This window comes from Anguilla rostrata, chromosome 18 (genome assembly GCF_018555375.3).
Source record: "Anguilla rostrata isolate EN2019 chromosome 18, ASM1855537v3, whole genome shotgun sequence".
Classification (NCBI taxonomy): Eukaryota; Metazoa; Chordata; class Actinopteri; order Anguilliformes; family Anguillidae; genus Anguilla; species Anguilla rostrata.
The window spans coordinates 17,846,434-17,867,466 of NC_057950.1; the positions used below are offsets into that span (position 1 = coordinate 17,846,434).

A 21,033-nucleotide genomic window follows, 5' to 3' on the forward strand; every position below is an offset into this window, starting at 1 on the left:
CATGTGCTGCACGTATTGTGGTGAAATCATTAAACGTGCACTGACATGGATTATTTACACTTGATTACATCACAGTAACAATAAGGCAACCAGGCCGTTTCTGTCAGTTCATCCGCGCTGAAAGCAACAAGCAAAGCCAAGTCAACCCACATCTATCTTCATAAGTGAATGTAAATTATTTATATCATATAAGTAATATAAGACCTCGCAACAAATCCTGTATATTGTATGTAAGATTTCCATCCATATTTTACCTTCCGACATATAATGGAATTACAGCGCATGGCCCTACACTGTGACAGAGCGAATGATTCATTTTTATATTTGCGCGCGCCTTCATCGCTAATTATACCGTTCGCCGCGCAGTAAGTGTACACATCAATCGTAATCGATCGCCACTGATTGATGATAAATATTTTGAGCTAGTATGCCTTCATCTACGTCAAAGGCTGTTTAAAAAACATTAGAAGAAAAATACTTCAATAGTTTAATATGTGTGCTGTCACTGAGCCAGTTATAGATGGATCCGTTTTATAAAGTATTTTTTTTATTGTGAAGTCAGATGAAAGGTGTGCAGCGCGTTTGGTACACATTAAAATGTCTTTACTAGTTAAATCTAACATCTGTGGCTGCTTTTCGGCTACGTCAGTCTCCATCTCCAACTGTTGGAGGGTCCGACAGCGTGCGCACAGAGCGTCGTCAGAAAGGCAGCTTACAGTGGTGCCCGAAGTCTCCCCTCGCAGTGCCAGAGAACGCGGTGGGCTTGTCTCCACAACCATTTGTTTTTGAAGACAGATGTGCACGGACCAACTGCTTTAGCTGGAGCTCCTTGGATACACTGGGGTTGAAGTACGGGCAACAATCGTCCACATTATTTAAGTACGGGCAATAATCGTCCACATTATTTATTTATTTATTTTGCTAAGCTGAACTCCATATAACGGATCCGCTGCTTACCGCACTTTCGAGTCATATGGGTAATACTAGCACCCACGACGGATGAAATCTTTATGAAATGCTCCCTGGTACGCATAGTCACGGGTAAGTAAATGTCTGCGTGATTTTAACTTTAGTGCGCCTTAGGAGCACCGCATATGCGTTGCTAGCGCGTGCACATCTGTAAGTGCGTTTCAAAAACCCAACTCTGCTTGTCAGCGTGTACAGTGGAATATAGAAAGAACTATCGCGTGCGAGTCAGCGTAAGCAAACCAAAATCGTTTAAAGGTTATGTAAAAAAAAATCCATCTGAACATTGTATTGCGCAGTGCATATACTTTAACATCGGTTCGTAAGTTACACTATAGCCTTTTAACAGACTACAAATAAGTATCTGTATCTAGGTCTCCTTTGAATTGTTAATTGTGGCTATTACATTTCGTAAAGTTAAAGGTATGTGACACGACAGAGATATAAAATTCCATAGAGATGATACACATAGAAAAACAGTAAGGCTTGGCTCTCTTTCATACTTTAATATAAACTGAATTTAATCTCTTTAGAATTGTATTACAGTTGCATATTAATGTTACTTGGACCTGGACTATGTAGTGGCTTTTCATTCTGTGCTCACTTCAGTGGTTGGGCTAAATGGGGGGGGGGGGGGGAAGGGGGAGGCAGTTGTGGCTTTGAAATGGCATGGCTGGATGGGCAAGAGCGAACACACAGATGACAGGTGAAGGTTATAGTTACATACTGCACAAACAGCCAAGTAAGACTCGAGGTGTTAGGTAGGTAGATTGATTATGTGGTCAACCTTGAATGTTTAATCCATTCATCCATACATTACTTTATGTGATGTATATTTCACTGGCCTTTGACCAGGCAAAACATAGGCGGGTGGGGCCCTGTACTGGGTAAAATTTATAACTTACATTTATAAATTGCAAGATTTTTCCCTGAGCACAAATTAAACAGAATATCTTTCCAAAATACGAAAAAGGACAGCCCGTTTAGATTGTAACCCTGCATGTCCAGAGAGTCTAGAGCCACATAATGACTGTCCTCATGTGGTTTCATTTCACAGTAATTACCAGGAAACACATGGTGGATTTATTGGGTTGTGCCCATAAGACCTGTAAGCAGTGAATGTGGACCTGTGGTTCTGCCAGATGGGTCAGGAGGTTGTTCATTTGGATAAAGCTGTGAACACAGCTGGCAGCATCACACCTATTCAGTGTGAGGCACTGATTTGGCAAAAAGTCAGGTACAAAGCAGGTTAGATTGTATGGATCTATGTCTACGGTTTAACAGTCTTACTTGGCTTATCTTATGAGAGGTGAATGCCCCAGATCCCCTCCCTCCACCACACACACGCACACAAACCGCACACACACGTACACACACACACACATTCACGCACACACATGCACACACGCTGACACACACATGCACGTATGAACGCATGCACACACGCATGCATGCGTGCACACAGGAATGTATGTGCAAACACACAAGTGCACATATGTATGTATGCACAGGTACAGAATACACACATTCATGTACATATATTCCCACCCACTCACAAGCATACATACCACTGCCATCGTGACAGCCAAACTATGAAAAAGGACCCCTTTAGAGAAAGGCAGAAATGGCTACAAGTGCGAAAGGAATTCTGGGTAATAAGATCTGGGCGTGGCAGTTTAAACCTGTGCACAGTGGGGCAGCTGGACCGCAGATTCACCCCCCAATCAAGCGTGACATTAAAAGTAGGTGCACAGGCTAAAGCGAACAGGATTAACATAAATGGATTTGGGAAACGAGGGAGAGTGCAGTTGCCACTATCAGAAACCCAGCACCACCCTGCTTGCAATTTTTGGAGTAAAGAATGTGAGCGATTGAAAGAGAAAAGGATTGTGAAAGTCAAGCGGGTTGCGGGTGATGGAATAGGTGAGTCTACGCAAACTGGCATGTTCGTAAGTGGGGCGGGGTGTGCACACCCTCGTACGGCTCCCGTCCGCTCAGCACACTTCTCACTCCCGTATTCACAGGGCGTGTATCCACATTTTCTCCGGAGCTGCTGTACGCAGTTGTGTGTAACTTCACTGCACGTAAACTACACTGTATATAGAGCATTGTAGAAGGTTTCTGTTTATGATGATGAAACACAGCAAACTGTTATTTGGAGTTTGGGTGTTAAACTGTGAATGGGAGAGTACATTTAAATCAAGTTGGCATTCCAGTGTGCTGACTCTGGTAGTTGTGTAGGTGCAGAGTTCTTGGCATGTCAAAATATTATGGCCGTCTGTAAGGTTGGAATGCAAATGTGCAGAATTGTGTTAATAAACACCAAACCAACCCCCCACCCCTTCTCTCCCTTGCTCTCCCTCTGGCGATCTCTCTCTCTCTCTCTCTCTCTCTCTCTCTCTCTCTCTATCACACACACACACAAACTCATACATCTATTATTTTTTTATTTATATGTAATATGTGTGGCATGCTATGCCATGACATTGCAACCAATAGGGTGATAACTTCTCCAGACTTAATAGCATAATAATGATTAATAATTAATCGACACTCGCTTGCTTTGCTGTAGGGAGCTGCAGGCTATAATTCTCTTTTGTAAGCAGTCTTAGGAATTAATTACAGAGAATGAGGATACCATTAAATCATCATTTCTGTTTTAGCATTAACTGAAATAATGAATTGGAATGACCTACACTATTCGGCTTCACCTTTAGCTGTTAATTAACAAATATACTATATGTGGACAATGTACGCCTGTTTAAGGTTAAAGTAGTGACAGAGAAGCAGAGAAGGGCAACTGTTAGGGTAGTAGCCAGTTAACTATAGTGATGAACGATCAGCTTAAAACTACATTAAAAGTCAGGAAATGTGGGCCAACAGTCAGGTAATGGTCAAGCCCGCACCCAGGTAATGCATTGGTGAATTGCCTGGGAAGAATCCAGGGAGTTCACCTGTAGTGAGTGAGGGAGCCGCCAGGTGAAGAGCTGGGGTAACTACCAGGTGAAGAAGGAGTAGGGCCGTTTCACAGTTCCACCATCGGGATCAGAGAGCGGGGCGCACACTCATCTGCATTAATGAATAAGCCCAAGCCCCTGAACCGTGGCGATGAATCAGCCGTCAGCCGAGGGAGCGCTCTGACAGGACGTCGGGGCCCGGGATGCGTAGCGGCGGGAGACGCAGGGGCGCTCGCGTTCCCGCCAGGGGATGTCCTTTTTGTGCCTGGCTGAAAATCAGGAGAGAACGAAGCTCAAGCAGAAGGGCCATAAGGAGAAATGACAGGGCGGTGACTAATTCCTGAGCTGTGGAGCAAAAGGGCAGCAGATGAACTCACATGTCATGTGTCTGGAAATCTCGTTATTTTAAAAAAGGAAAATATATATATGTATATACATTTTATTTATTTATATATAAAATATAAATATATATATTATGTTTCAGCCATTATAGAGTAATAATCCTGAGAATGTTGTGGAGAAAACAATCTGTCAGGCTTTTTTCTGCTGCATTTGATCATTCTGTCAGCGTCAGCCCCTCCCTTAACCCCCCCATCCCCCCCCCCGTCCCCCAACTAACACGCATCTGCACAGCTGCAAAGAAAAGATTACCCAACATGTTTCAAGAAAACAAGTAAAATGATGAGACAAAGAGAAAGAGAAAGGGAGGGAGGAAAATTTGTCATTGAATCTCGAAATTGAAGTGGCCATGTTTTGTGGCGAGGGGATTAAAGTGCTGTTTTACTTGACCTTTGGCGGGACCCTGTTAAGATCTTGTTGCAAAGAAAATGAGGTTTCATGTGCTTTGTGTGTGTCCATGCATGTATGCATGTGTATGTGTGTGTGCTTGTGCGTGTGTGTGTGCGTGGGTGTGCATGCATGTGCGTGTGTTTTTGTGCGTACAATATGTGTATCTGTTGATGTTTTACAGAAACACTCCCCCCTGGCGTGTATTTTAGGTGGCCGATTGGTGATGGGTGGGAGTGGCCTGTGGCTGTCTGGGGGCGGGATTAGCACATGGAGCTGTATCTCAGGGGCAGACGTGGTAATCCGTGGATCTGTGGGTGGAGTTCTCAAGAGGAATTGATCCACACTCCTCAACAGAGATTACAGTATCAAAATCCACTATAGAGGAAGAAAAGACGAGATGGAGGACTGATGGGCGGATGTTTGTTTATGTTATGGGTTGCTATTTTTGCCCCTATCTCATTCCTTCTCAATTGGATTTATTCATCTGTTTGTTTGTTTGTTTTTCTGTTTGTTTAGCTAGTTCCTTTTGCCCGTTGGCGGAGTCTAATAATTTGCCTCCAGTCAATAGAATAGTCTAACATTCAACCATATCTGCAACTGCGCTAGAATGCTAATTGATTTGATGAAAACTGCAGGTGACGCCATCCATTGCTCAATACCGTATCATTGAGTAATGTGGGCCAGGGGATTTGGAAGGTCCAGGGTCAGTTCGATTTGAGTAATTTGTTTTATAAAACTTAACCCCGACAGCCCAACTCCTTGACCCCAATGTGCCACAGTGTATCAGCTACATATGTCAAAACAGGACAGAAAATGTCCTCATTGAGTCATATATCATTCCTTTCCAGTGGATTCACAATTGCTTTCCCAATGGGATCATGGAGTCTGGAGAAATCACATTACCAAGGTTACTGGAAGCATGCGTGCATAGTTTCACCTGGGACTGCTCTGAGGTCTCAGCAATTTTTTAAAATAGACATTCAGATGACATCTGCACCAGTGATTTTCCAATATTACATGACATCAGCTGTGTATCCTTCAGTAATGAGAAGAACTGCATACTTTCAATACTTCCTAACAAATTATTGCAATCATTTTGTTTGGCTGGGCTAGCTAGCTGAATATCCTCACGTAATGTGTGGTATCTGTCCCACCCCGGCAACCTCAGGCAGTTTTGGAAGAGCACAGACTTGTACAGGTGTCCTTTGAAACACATGCAGGCAGCCACCTGTTCTTTTACGGTCTGAAATATACCAGTTCAGTGTGCAGAAAAATTAATATTTTTGCCAATTAATAGAGTTGGGTGTTACTGAGCTCCCCCTTCTCTGAAAAGCACTTTACAAAATGATATAAATGCAATAAATAATAATAATAATAATAATAATTATTATTATAAGGATATTTAAAATTCTGACTCCGGGTGAAAATGAAATAACTTTTCAGTTTAAAACACACTAAATTCAACTTAAGCACACATTGTATTTTATTTTAATTAAAGTTGGCACTCAGTATTCTGATTTGAAAGACGTGCTGCTCTTGGAATACATCAACTCCCCCGGCCCTCGCCGTGCTTTCATATTGCAATCTCATTTCACAGTTTCACCAGGCTAATCAGATACTTGGAAATGATTATCACCCAAATCTTGTGCTTTTTAATTCTTTTTTTAAATTCCCTGTTCATAGGATCCATGGTTTTTATGTGAGTTGGCTGAAAACATGTCTCTAGGTCTAATGAATATCTATTCCAATGAGCTTAGTACACAAGAAAACAGCAATCCTGTTTTCCATACTGTAATACACTTAAACCCAGTCAGTGATGTGAAGTGGGAGACATTTATTCTGACCTGGGAGCAAGTTTATCTTATGAGAATCAGCTCCTGTATGGAGTCATGACCGGCATTCCAGCGATCTGGAAATAAGTCCATTTCCTGTGTTTGCAAACCTAATGACCCCGGACTCTGATGAACCCTTTGGGATTTAGAGGATTCACCCACTTGTCTGTTTTCATCTTATCAGAGTAGGACTACAGAGGGAGGCGGAGAGAAAGTGAGCAAGCAGGGGAGAGGGAGGGAAGCATTTTCTTTGATTGCTTTTTCCTTAACGCGGTGATTACCAGTTGGCCAGAGTTTCACTGGATATTACAGAGGAGCGGGTGTGTGTGCAAGGAGTGGGTGTGCGTGTGCAGGCACGCGTTTGTGTGTGTGTGTGTGTGTTTACATGTGTTAGCAGACTGATGGGAAAATGGAATCTTTCTGAAGGGAGGCAGTAAATGATTATAAAAACACTTAATGTAAAAAAATAAAACAATGGTATATAAATAGTTCAGGAGGCTGTGACCATCTGTGATACCCTGTAGCCAATTTATCTCTCAAAATAGAACTCGAGTAGGCCCAGTTAGGAAGAAACGTCCATCAGTGGAGACACATTCACTGCTCTTCGTACGATTCACAAGAAGCCGATGCTGAGTCTCTCAGTAATGGGCATTGATTTGTCTTTGTTGCTAATTGGACACATTTCACCCATGTTAGACACAGTGTTGAGTTTTCTGTCTGGTTTCCCTGTTTCAGATAGACACCCTCAGTCCCGACAACTGCTCCTGCAGCCATGTGCACATTGGCCTCACCAGGGACTGCATTTGCGGTCCTTGTCTTCCTCAGCGGGTAAGAGATACCTTAAAATCCTTATGGGCTTTATACGAGAGTTTATGGAGCTAATGTTAAATTTTATATGGTTTATGCTGAAATGTATGGGGTTTATGTGACACTTTATTGGGGTTATGCTAAACTTTATGCCATTCATACAAAAGCCTATGGGGTTTGTGCTTGTCATGGTTTGGGGTGTAGTGGCCGTCTTTGGCTCTTGCCTCTTTAATTGACGCACCTGTTCTGCGTTCATGCCACTTTTGGCTTAATTTGGATCACCTGCTCCCACCTATATAAGCTCCGGCTGACTTTCAGTCAGGGCTTCTGTGTAAACTCACGTTTTCATAGAGCCGGTAAGGTAAAGAAAAAACCTTCAAGAGAGTTTATCTTAGTATTTAGACTTTGTTCAAAATATTCTACAACGGTCTCTTTATTAAGGTTTGTATAGGTCTGTTTTTAGGGCACAAAGTTGCCGGCAGACCACCTTAGACTTTCTGTTTTTGGTGGTGACTCTTTTCAGCCTTTTTGCCTTTTGGGCTGTTTGTTTTTGAGAGTTCACCTCCTCGCTTTTGCGCTGTTACATTACAGCCTTTCAGTTTTTTCTTTATTTTCCGCCCTTGGGGTTTTCTCAGGGTTGTTTTCTGTTAGCTGTACTCGGCTGGACCATTTGTCCTAGGAGTATTGCTTGCTTTAGGCTACTCCCTTCTTCAATTTTCTTTCTTTTTGGGCCCGTGGTTCCGGGAGATTTCCCGTGGGACCTTTCTGTTGAGTTTGCTGTCCATTCCTCAGTCTTCCTAGACCTTGTGGCTAGCTCACCTGTGTGAGTAGCTTTTAGTTCCCTATTCGGTCGCATCTGGTTCTCTAACATCCCGCGCCCTCGCAGTGCTTTGGTTTATGGGGCGTATGCTAAAAATAAATGTAACTTTATTGGGCTTACGCTAAACTGTATGGTGTTCATGCTAAATTTTATGGAGTTTATGCTAAACTTTTTTATGCTAAGGCTTATGTGGTTTATGCAAAAGTTCATTGGGTTTATGCTAGACCTTATTGGCTATGCTAAAGTTAGGTACGGAAGGTGCAGCTGAATCCAGCTGTTGTGTGGATGCCTTTTCCCCTGTTCTTGGAATATCAGACAGTAACATATGGAGACTTTATTATTCTTCTCTCCCTTTAACTGAGTGGCCAGCTTGTGGAGAGCCACAGGGTTTGTTGCTTTCATTGTTACTCAACATTTAATTGATTAATGAAAGCAGCTGTCACACTGTTAAATCTAATGACTTGCTTTCTTGGGCCTAAATTGTTTGCCCGTTTTAAAGTGAGTGTCAAAAACCAGCAAACTTCGGCTGTGAGTCTCCCAGGCCAGGCCTGGGGTACCATGGCTTCGAGAGACTGCACAGTTCATGGTGTCGTGCTGGTTGATGCAGCAGACCTGTTTTTCATGGGTTTAAATTTCACACTAAGGTACCCCCCAGGTTCTCCATAAGAAATGAGTATGCATATCCAGCTCACTGAATGCACAGCATGAGCTCATCTAATGAACCGCTGCACAGATAGGGTACTGCACGTCTGCCGCCGATAGTTATGAGATTTTTAATATGATGAAGTATCCTGAGGGCGCTAAACCCTGGTCCTCCTGATCTGTGCTGAGCAGGAGGTGCTGTGTGGATCTGAAAGCAGAGCCATCTGCCTTTGTGCCGGGCCCAGGGGGAAGGGGAACAGGGGAGGGGCCAGGGACCCAGAGCATTCTGGAGCCCTGCCATCCACACCTGGAGCATCAAGGAGAGCTTACATAATCACCTCACGGTGTCCCGACCATCGGGGGTGCTGCTGGTTGGGAATGGTGAGGATCGGAGGAATCTGAGAGTGTATCCTTGTGTGACTATTTCATGGTTTCAGTTTAGCGTTCTGTGTTTATTGCGTGCATCATTTAAAACCATGCTTTATCGTTCTGATGCAGTATATAATGAGATTATGATTGAGAAGACTAATTAGAAAATTCTTGATTGAATTAATTATCTGACACATGGATGTCTGTACTGTGAAAATCAGTACACCATGTCAGCCATGTGTAGCCATAAGTCATTTGTCATAAATCATTTTTAGTGGGTGTGTATGTTTTGGTGGTCTGAGCTTACAGCTGAAAGGGTCTGTCCCTGACTGTGTTCCTGGCAGAAAAGGGAGGCATGGGCATGCTGTGGAGCGGGCCTGCTCTTCACAAACACTGCCTCATTTCACGGAGGGGGAATTCTGGGGGGAATTTGTCTGATACATGCTATCCCGTTCTCGCCTGGAAGATCAAATAAGGCCTCTCGCCAGTGTAAATTGCCTTTGTCTGTTCTTTTGTTGATATGACCAGGCTGAGGGGCAGATTTTCCACATTTCTAATTGACTAAAGCTGCATGGCTGAAGTTGCGGCCCTCTTTCCAACAGCCAGGCCAAAGCTGCTTCTACTTGCAGATACGAAAAAACACCAAACAAAGCAATTAAGGTTTGAGTGTTCACCGCTGCTTTTCTGTGTGAACAACTGCGGTCAAGTGGGTTTGTTACGGGTTGTTAATACGTTGCGTGTTTGGTCTGAGATACATGCGTAGGTTTAAAACATGATTTGGAAGCAATATTAACGTTAGAGTACTATTCAAAGCAAAGGTTCACATTTGTGGGAGTATTTTTGGGTCATTGATATTGTAAAAGATATAACATTGCCAAAACAAAATACTTAAAGGAATCTATGAAACTGTTAGCTAATAAACTAGAGAATTAGGCCTCCTGCTTCATGATTTTGGAAATGAGCAAAGCTGGAAGCTAAGGATATGCACAGCCATCTTGCAACACCCAGAGCGAATTGTGTTTGTCTACAGTGGATTTCTTTATTGAATAATCTTCTCAGTAAGAGGCTCATTTTATGGCTTATTGCACAGGAGCCATTTTCTTCCTGTGATGGTCACATCCGCACAGGATTATACAGGCTCTTGAAACAGTAAACATAAGATGGGATAAGAGTTAATCCTTGAAGGCTGTCAGCTGTTTGTGAATGACAGCGTGCCACCGAAGGTGTGCGGATGTGGAAATGAAAACGTCAGACGTGCGTTCCTGTTTCCATCCTCAGTGTGCTTGATCTCCCTTATCCCTACTGTGGAGAGAGCCTGAATGGGTGACCTCATTGTGGCTTAAGCCGAAGGCAATGCCCCATTTGCTGCTGGCAACTCAAGTCAAGTTCTTTTTGCCTGTTTTCAGGCTCCCAGTAAATGGAAATTGCATATAAACAGCGGGGTAGCTTTCACTGTTAAGATTTGTTTTTTTGTTTGGCTTTTTTGTCTCCATAAAGCGTGCAGTGCAGAGGTGCATTGCAGCTACGCTGTCTTCCTCCGGATGCTTTGTTGAGCCAAAATGTGCCTGTGAAATCCCTGCGTTATAAAAAGAGTATTTGCTGTGAGCGCTTTTTTTTTGCTAGTGATACTTTTGTCATAAGGATTTAGCTACTTTAAAAAGACAAATCACTGTGAGATGTAACAGTTTTTTATATATGTAATCTCTTCATGACATTTTTATTATATTCGTTATTATAAGAATCATAAGATTATGAGTATTGAAAATTCATTGATTCGTTATGTTTCTTATCCAGTGAATCTGTGCACTGTACTTGGATCTTCTATCAATTATTTAATGTTTATATAGCTGGGCTATTTATTCAAGAAATTCTGCCTGTACCACACCTGATGCTCAATATGCACGCGGTTCTGTCTCCTGTTCCTCGAGCCTACTCTCCTACATTTGAGTAATCGTTCTGTCTCATGTTACTGAGCACATGATAACATAATTTTAGTGAATTAATATCAATGGAAGCTTGTATATATTTGGTTGGTATGTATGAACAGATGAGTACAGTGCAGTGTACTCCAGGCAGAGTTAAGGCAAGGGATCGCAAACCTTTTTAGGGAAAAACCTCTAGCCCTCCTGAATTGACCACGCAGTGGCTGATATCCCCTGACCTCAGTGAACTGTCTGTTTAATGCTTGTTACTTTTGCGTAACACCTGCTACAGGCTGAAATGTGGTTGCTATGTAGCACACAAGAACATCTAAATCTTGATGACATTATTGTTCTGTGTCTTATTTGACTTTGATGTTTAGCGCAATCCACATATTTACTATTACAGAGGGTATATTGGTAAATGTATGCAATTATCCTGTATAAATCATGTATAATAAATGTATAATGTATAAATCTGTTGGCACTTTCCCCTCTGGGTGTTTCACTGTTACTCGAGAAGAATGAATGGCAGCTCTTCCAGGAGTCCAGTTAATTATTTGTTCCATTCTTAGTCCGCAGTACATTCGTTGAACCTGCCACGCGACATGGGATTGCCATGGAGACGGAAGTGTCTCCTACCTTACCCAAAATCAAGCTGGCATATTGACCGGCTGCATCCTCACCGGTCATATCTGTTCTATTTACAGCGACGCTCAAACCAAGGCTTTCTCTGCGTAACCATGGCAATGCATACTTAAATTTGCTTTCTAACTGAACCGAAGAGGGAACAACTTTCATTTGAGCTCATTACTTAACTTCATTTGCATTATTTTAAAGGAAATTAAGGCAAAATATGAAGGCTATTATCTTTTTTTGACATGAATTTCTGCATAAATGATCAGCAAAGTTTTATCTAGTAGGGCCTTTGGGAATGGTAAACTCAACATAACAGAGAATATTGCATGAAACTGAAGCAGAGGGGGGCGATAATGTCTACATGTACTTATGATAATGATGACAATATTTTGGCTGTTTGAGCTCCCCACAAATGGTATATCAGGTTTTAATTTTTTAACCATAAAGACCTTTATGGCTGCAGAGCCTTCTTGATAGATAGCATCAGCTCTGGATCACTTTAAAATAAAAAAATAACAAATCCATCTGCACCCTTCTGTCTTCCAGATAACTGATCATTTTGAATGCATGGCTTGACAGGCTGTCAACACTGCTTTGGGAAAGGCATAGTGGTGAGCCAGGCTGTGGAGAAGCCAATTCTTTCATTACGCTGGAAGATGGACGCTGTGCTAGGTCATACAAATTGTAAAGTGTGAACACAGTCCCCATTAGACATGGGGGGGCGAATGATGGTTTTATGGACCATAGAGATTCGATCATGGTTGTCCTTAAATGTTGGATGGATGTTCACAAATCAAAGCACTGTTGAGATGTTTAACAATTCAACATGATAGCAGTCTGTCAATTAAAATAGGGGGGAAATTTGGGGAAATTTCTTCTGAGGTTGCTGAATGCTGCCTTTTTTCAAGCATACTTTCAGTTTCAGATAGGACTAGAAGGCTAATTTCCTGCTGCCATTTGTGTTATCTAGGTGACAGTGTAGCACAATGGGCAGGGAACTGGGTTTGTAACATAAAGATGGCTGGTTTGATTTCCAGGTAGGACACTACCAACATTACTCCAGTATATATTTGGCTGCAAAAATTATACTCTGTAAAAATACAAAAGTTGGGTAAGTTGCTCTGGATAAGAGTATCTACCAAATGCCAGTAATGTTAATGATACATTAGAACTCAAGGCACGTTTTTGGTCGCCATTAGGAGCTGTCTGCATGATCAGAGGCATCCTTGGCTGAACCCGTCTGGAAGGCTTATTGCACGTCCTTTCAGCTGCTCTGGCCTGCCGTCCCAGAGGCGCTCTTTAACATGTGGCTGCGAAGATCTGGCTGATCATGATCTAACAACTCCGACTCCGCGGCTGCAGCGCACGCGCGTGCCTGGCTCTGTCCATGTCTCCTTGGATGTGCGCGCTATTCGCAATGTGCCTTGCGTGGTCGGCATGCACGATACCCATGGTTACTGCGGACATTTCAAAGAGAAATATATGAATTTTCAGTTCCAGATGTGTGGTAACTGGTCATGTTTGGTCAATGTTCATAAACATATTGATGGGTATGCAAGGCCCTTGTTAAATCATGGGCTTGTTTAAATAACCAAAATGTTTTGTTCTTCGATGAGACTGTGATCATAATCAGTGTTCAAGTCAGCAATCAGCAGTCACATTTCTGTTCCAACTGAATGTGTTCACCAATAATGATAATACTTCAATGCTGTTAATTACATGTTTCAGACCATTTAGACTGGTGAAGTTGAAACCAGACTTCAGGTCTATATACATTATATATACATTACATATACATATTATGTTCCTGTTTCTGCTCCTGTTTTTTTTTTCCTTCTTGGATACTGCCCTTCTGCCTATAGGTGGCACTGCAGAGGGAAATTAAGGGTTTATGACGAACACCTGTCTACCTGCATTCCAGGGGATAAAACAGCCCAACCACACCAGCAAGGCTCTCTTCTTTACTGATCTAGCACACCAGATTGCTGGTGTGTATATTTTGACAATGTTTGATACCTTTTAAGTTCTAGCCTTTGATTTTCTTTTGGGTGTGTGTTGTTGCTTTGTACAGGCAGTGTTCATTTTATTCTTTTTGTTCATTTTTTCTTTTCTAGTGACCTTTTTAGATTTTAGATTTTGTGTGAGAGTAGTTATCCTGTGGGAAGAAAAATAACTACTAGTGTTTGATTAGAGTAGTCGTCTTCTATAGACCCCACTTTGGTCTGGCTTTTGTCCTGTCCACTTCCACATCCAACACCTGTTTATTTGTATGTATTTCGTGATTTTGGTTTGTTTTGTTGTTTTGTGTCTGCCATTTTGTAACAAGCTTTGTTTGGATTAAACTTGCAGGGCTTTCAGCCCTGTGTTTCATTGTCCCCCAGTTAATATAAAGCAGGTGGATTTTGGGACGTAAGAACACGTAGCACTCTAAGTTAGACATCGCCTCCTTTTTAAAAACATCCCTGAAATGGCTGACTTTGCACCCTGTGTCAGAAGTGTTGAGTGTGTGTCCCAGTGTGATTAGTGAGAGAGCTCTGAGCTCGGAGGAAACTACGCTTTAATGTGTGACACACTTAAAGGAGCGCAGAGGGGGTTTGTTTTGCCAGGGGAATTAAATATGGCATTACGAGCGACAGGCTTGGGGAACGTGAGCTGCTCTGCAAGCGATAAGACGGGTGCTGGAATCTGGGGGATCTTCGGAGATATGATTCACGAAAGACTGCAGCTTATTCTGCGGGAGGGTGCTGGGGGTGGGGAGGGGAGGGGGTTGTGATGATCCGTGGACATTTACAGCAGCTCATCGAAACGAGTTTAATTATGTCGGTGCGGGAAGGGAGCTAAATCCCTGTTTCCTCAGCTGGAGTGAATATCCGGAGGGGGGGGGGAGAACGACAGAGTTTCCCTCAGATCTCCCCTTCCTCTCTGAGCCCGTGCCGGCATGCCTCTTTCCCCAGAGTGGCAGTTTCCCAACCGCTGTAGGGGGAAGAGGAGGGGGGTGAGGCAGCAGGATGGTATGGTGATGAGCGGCAGGATGATTTGAGGGTGCCGGAGCAGAGCGGAGAGAGGGGGAACAGCGTGGATCTCTGCAGGGGGAAACGGCACACAGTAATCTCTTCTGATATGTGTGCCACATCCCTGCAGAGAGAGAGAGAGAGAGAGAGAATGCGTACATACTGTATATGGAGAGAGGGCTCCAGACTATCTCCTTCACAGAAACCAAACCTGAAATTTATTCTTAAGTCTCCACCTTGGGAGAAACTAACCCTTACCATGTGCACAATAATGCTGTGCTGCTGCCAACTGTAAAGCACCCTGCCCCCCCCCCCAAAAAAAAAAAAACACAATTAAAATTTTCCTTCATTAGCTTTCTATTAAATTAGCACTTCAAACACATCTACTGCTTGTTTAAATGTTGATAAATGCCTATTATTGCCCTATTTAAAGAGGTAAAACCATAATAACCATAATAAATTAGTGTGACAATTACATTTGTATGAGAATCTGAAATGGCCCAAAATAATGATGCAGATGCTTCACATAGTTATATTTGCCATGTAAATACAGTGCTGGTGCTATGCTGTATGTTTCAGTTTGGTTTTCAGTCTTCCCAGCATATCACGCAAAGAACAGAACACCTTTAAATGCTGGAATGAACACAGTACAGGGTAACGGCATGTGATTGGTGAATGTGACCTCCTATAATTGTGCAACTCTTACCATATAGGGAGTGTACTGAACCTTTTTTTAAACTGTGAGACAGAGCATATTATTCCACGTTTTAGAATAATTCTGGCAGCCATTTCTATTGTAGGTGGGCGGCCCTACCTGCTGCTGGTCGACAGGGCCAATGAAACTGAGCTTTCAGAGAGGAACGTGCTCAAAGGCCAATGAAAACTGGCCGGCTTCTCTGTTTATAATCTACTTTTACAGGAAAAAAAACACTTCACTGTAGTCCGATCCGTTCTGGTCCAGTTCATAGAACCATCTTATGTCCTTGACATCCTCACTCAGTTAGGAAGAGCGTAGAAGGGCATGTGCTCTCCTCTGAAGTAACTGCTGCCAGTCCCCGTTTATTTTCACTCTGCAGTCCACCAGCTGAGCTATGTGGACACTGTGTGGGAGAAGTGCACTTCCTGTAAAGGCTGCTGCCACCCAGTTGATAGTGAGCACTGTCTCTTGGATCGTACTGCTTTCCTCCCAGGGAAACGTTGCGGCCAATCACGTGCCTCTCTGCAGTGCTGCCAGTCACAATCGCCGCTCATCATGGCAGCTCACTGCCTAACCGGTCAGCGGCAGACGGCGGGATGTCATGCAGTGTGGCCCGTTCCTTTGCTGACAAGCAGAGCGTTGGAATAAAATTAAATGCGATCCATTACGTCATCAGAATAAATTCCTGGCGACATCGGTGAGTCTCTATAATGCTCCATTCACTGATAACAAGTGCTTCAGTAAGGTTGTGATCCACTTTAGTTGATGGGTAGAACATATATCCCGAATCCTTATTTCAGTGAGAGAGAGAGAGAAAGAGAGTGAGAGGAGAGAAATTATGTGATTTTGATTACTGCCGTGGAAATTGCTTGAGTGGTGATTTTGTTCCAAGTTCTCAGTTCTAATTTGGGGGGAGGATAGGGGGTTGTGTGTACATTAAATTCATCTGTTCTCCCAAGTGTCTGAAAACGATGAATATGTTTCAGCTGCTTGGACAGGGAAACAAGCGAGGGAAATTAGCACATTAAGAAGTGTTAGTTAGGATACACACGGTGTCAGACATTCACATAGATCTGACAAATTATTATAAAAATGTACCTAATTGGCCTGTTTCCGATAATTTTATGGGAGGGAAGATGAACTGCAAATGTTCCTTTGATCTGAACAGCACGTGCTCATTTCTGTCAGCTGTGGCTGGTAACGGGTCGTTACAGGGTGTTGAGAAGCTGGGTCAGTTTCCAGGAATCGGTTCCAAAGTAATGGACATTTGGTTTTATCCCTCTTCATCCTCCTGTTGGCCAGTTTGAACCTCTGTAACAGTAATCATTTCTCAAGATGGTTGCATTTATAAAGTGAGCAAGCTTGCAAAACCACATCCTTGTACTGAGTATCAGATTCACTGGTTATGTTACTGTACAGTCTCCCTCACATCATTTAAAGATTGACACATTGCACATGGGGTGCAATGGTATAAACATCCTTCTCCACTTTAAAATGCTGCCAATGCATTGAAAGTGGAGAAATGCTACCTCCCAGGTCCTCTTGCTTGGTATGGCTAGCGCACCATCCGTTGGATTTGTGTTTGCAGTCACTTCATGGGTGCCATGTTGAACCTCCTCCACTAGTGCAATGTGACTGCTTTCACTTCCTCACCTATTGTGCTCCTGTTCTGGAGACTGTCGTGTCGAGAGGCTCCTTGGTCTCCTCTATAGTCGCCTGTGTGTGGCCTGCCAAATATTCCACATTAGCAGCGGAATGTCATTAAATCTGCAGACAGTGTGGTTTCTTGGTTTTCTGATGTATCCGATGTCCTTCTGGTCACAGTCAAATAAGACAGCTGGAATTTTTTTCACTTCTGCTAATAGGTCCTATGCCTGAGGGAATATCCTGGCTCATGCTATCAATGTACATTCCTTCATCATCTCTATCAGGGTATGGTTTTATCCATTTCATGATGACATGTGATTTCCTATGCGGCAGCTGCAACACTCATAATTGTCTTTACAAAAAAAAAGTTTGGTTGCACTTTCCTTTCCAGTTTTTCTTTCTGAAAACTCAAGAGGAAACTCGGTGGAAGAATCTTTATGATGACTCGTGTGATGTCTCACGAAATGTGATCTTTTGAGCCGAGCAGCGGGACCACCATGTGACAGGCAGGCGCCTTTACGTCTGCTGCTGGGTATGAAGAACTCATCCTCCCACTCTGTCAAAAACCTGTCTCCATTAGAACGCTGCCTCATAGCATGGCGACAGCGAGCACAGGATCATGTAGTGTGTGTGCTCATAGCAGTCATGACCATTACTGACTAGATATGTTGGTGGCGTGGCAGGGGGGGATGTCTAGTATGCACTGCATGATTGGAAAAGTAGTTTTATTATCAGTGATACTGACAGTGATGCAGATGTCCGCTTGTTAGTTCAACAAACAAATAATAATTTTTATTGACCTTTTAAGAGCCACAGCTCACAGTCAAAGAGCCATGCGCTGGAGATGAGTACAGCAATATGAGTACCTCTGCTGTATATCTACAGTGTCCTCAAAATGATTCATGGCCTTGATAGAGATGCACCAAGAAGGGTGCATAAAATGAACAGTACATGTATGGAGCTATATTGTAAGGGGGGTATTTATAAAAGTTTATGCAAAAACAATATGGTGGTGGCACTTTGGTGTTATCAGGTAGTTTTGCATGTACTGGGGTTGGAGGGGTTAATGTCAGTGGAATCATGGACTCCAACAAGTGCCAAGGCCAAGGGGAAGAGCTTCCTCTTCAGCCCTTGAGGATTCTGTGGATGACCCCGGATGCGAGCGTGGGTGCGGACACACAGGCAGCAGTAAGCAGGGAGGGTGAAGTGATCTTGGCTTGACGGCACATTTTCGGTGTCGGAAGGCGGCTTCAGGACTCAGTGTGAGCCACGCGCTCGGGGGACTCCTGCTTCAGGAAAAGGGATCACAGAGTTCCACAATGCATAATGCAAAGTGGGAAAGCAAAATGAAGGAGGTGGAGAGACAACTAAAAGAATGAATTATATGAGACAACTGGGGTAAAACTTAGTGAAAACTCAGCATGTTCCCAGGCTTGCTTTGTATTCTCATGCAGCATTTCATTAAGCTCCAACTCTGGCCTGGAGGGCTGTAGTTATTTTTTGGAGCAGTGGGTTTTTTTATCCCTCAAAGCTCAGCCGTCGCAGGATCAGGGGTAAACCTTCGATTTCTGTCACTCAGGTATTCGATATCAGTCAAAACCTCCTGGTCTGTCTCCATGTAGAAGAAACAATACATCCACGAATACAGCCTAATACTGTCCCATAATGCACTCTCTGTTTTTTTTCTCACATGTTCTCTTGCCCTGTGTGAATAGCAAGGCTTGTATTACACAAAGTATCTGTCCCTTCAGATGGAAGCACATTAAAGTAGTTCAGATTTAGAACAGTACCTTGCTCAAGGGTGCACCACCTGGGTCCCACTGCTCTTGTGAACTCTGACTCCACATTGAGGAAATAGGCCCCTGCCTAACATTGACAGCATTTCAATATTTAGTGGAGGGGGAAGTGCCTCAGAGGATAAGCAGTCGTGGTGTAAATTGGTGAGCCGTAGTATTTACTAGGTACAGTATAGCCTACACCTGACCTGGTGAAAACATGACTACACCATGGCAATTTTGTTAAATAGAGCCACTATGCCTTTTTTCCCCTTCTGAGCCTGAGGTTTTATTGATTTTTCTCTTATAGTTGCGAACGCGCTCGTAAATTCAGTGGAGGTACAGTGCCTCCACTATTAATAACTGGGGGAAACCCTGCATTTAGCACCTGTGTTGAATACTGAGCAGAAACAGTTGACCTGTTACAGTTCTGCACAATTATTTAGATTTTGCTCATGATTGTTTTTGGAGACAGCAACGTCACGTGTTTTTAGTGTGGCAGTGATTTAGAGAGGGCTAGCCTGGTCAGCGATGGCTTTCCCCTGTGAGCATGGAAGAAGGCTGCGGTTGTGCTTGTGGTTGTGTTTGGTGCTGTGTCCACTGGGTTGCCAGGTTCTATAATCAGCATTGTGGTGGTGACGCGCTGTGGCAGGCGAGCTTCTCCATCTGTGGACTGGAGGACGGCAGCACTCATGCTACACATTTACCAAGGCACTGTGGTGCTTAGCACATGAATAAACAACTACACACAAACACAGACGCACACACACACACACACACACACACACACGCGCGTGCGCGTGCGCGCACTCGCACACACACACACACACACACACGCACGCTGCTTTGGTCCTAAACGTTCCCACTCTAATTTCCTTGCGATCAAAGCCCTGGAACAGACTCAGTTGTGACAGTAAAACACAGGGACCTTCTTGCTGAATAACTTGATGTCAGGTCTTGTTCTTTTTATTTTTACTTTTTTTTACTGAATTTATTTATTTATTTTTCTCCTTGCTGTGGAGCTGGGGGAAAGCATTAAATTAGCAAGGTAAACTGTTAATTGAAGTCCCCAAAACTCTTTGTGGTGTCACATGAAAGATACACCAAGGCATGTGTCCATGGGCTGGCCTATGTACTCTCTACTCGTGGAGGGTGTGGATGGCAGCAGGGTGGGGTAGAGAGGGTCAGCCCAGTATCATCCCTACTATGGAGTCATTTCCCTGCATATACACTGTAATACTATTCATGGGTGGCACAGTGGTAGAGTGGGTAGCATTGCCACCTCATAGCAAGAAGGTTTGAATCCGAGTCTGGGCCTTTCTGTATAGAGTTTTCATGTTCTTACTGTGTCCACGTGGGTTTCCTCTGGTTTCCCCCGAAAGTCCAAAGACATGCAGGTAGGCTAATTGGAGGCTCTAAATTGATGTGAGTGAATGGTGCATGTACCCTGCGATAGATTGGCGGCCTGTCCAGGGTGTAATCTGGCTTCTCACCCAATGCACGCTGGGATAGGCTCCAGCACCCCCCCGTGACCCTGCCCAGGACAGTGGGTATAGATAATGGATGGATAGAAGACTATACATGCAGTGCGTCATTGAAGGCTTCTGCTTGTCTGTAGCTCTCCGTCAGCACTGTTCACGCATCTCCCACCCTCTGGGGCCAGTTTCTCCTTTTATGTGGAACCTCCTTTTGAAAGCTCAGAATGTTCCGGCGGCTTGAGTTTGCAGAGACTCTGTGAATAGCACATTTGGCTCTTATGGGAATCGTTGGTAGTAAATGCTACCACTTGCCTTTGAATACTCAACCCCTTTAGTGGTAAACCCAGTATAAATCCAGATAAGAAATACAGACACCAAGGAAAATCAGAAACGGATGTGATAAGCGTGAAACTGCATAAAAGAAAAAAATAAATGAAAAGTCCAGGAATTTTAAAAAATGCTGATGGAGCATTTAAATGCGTTCTGTCCAAGAGTATCAGAGTTATCCAATTACATCTCTCTTTCATTCAAAGTTGTTTGAGCGGTTTAATCTGGGTTCACACGCCTTATCGCTATGTAACCGACTCTGGCTTCATTGTTCTGCCTCTCCGCAGACGTGTGGTCGGAAGGTCGGTAATTGGAATTAGAAATATCAGATCGGAAGTGCTGCATGAGTGCACCATTT

At 43.4% G+C, this 21,033-nt stretch overlaps 1 protein-coding gene across 1 annotated transcript in view; it reads left to right on the forward strand.

The window, feature by feature from the left end:
- Positions 1-675: 675 nt before the first annotated feature.
- Positions 676-21,033, forward strand: part of LOC135244963 (gamma-aminobutyric acid receptor subunit pi) — a 32,830-nt gene continuing 12,472 nt past the window's right edge. The window contains exons 1-2 of the mRNA XM_064317682.1: positions 676-1,041; positions 7,280-7,372. Of these exons, the coding sequence (XP_064173752.1) occupies positions 7,317-7,372 (56 nt within the window). The 5' untranslated portion in view covers positions 676-1,041; positions 7,280-7,316. The remainder of the gene's footprint in view (positions 1,042-7,279; positions 7,373-21,033) is intronic.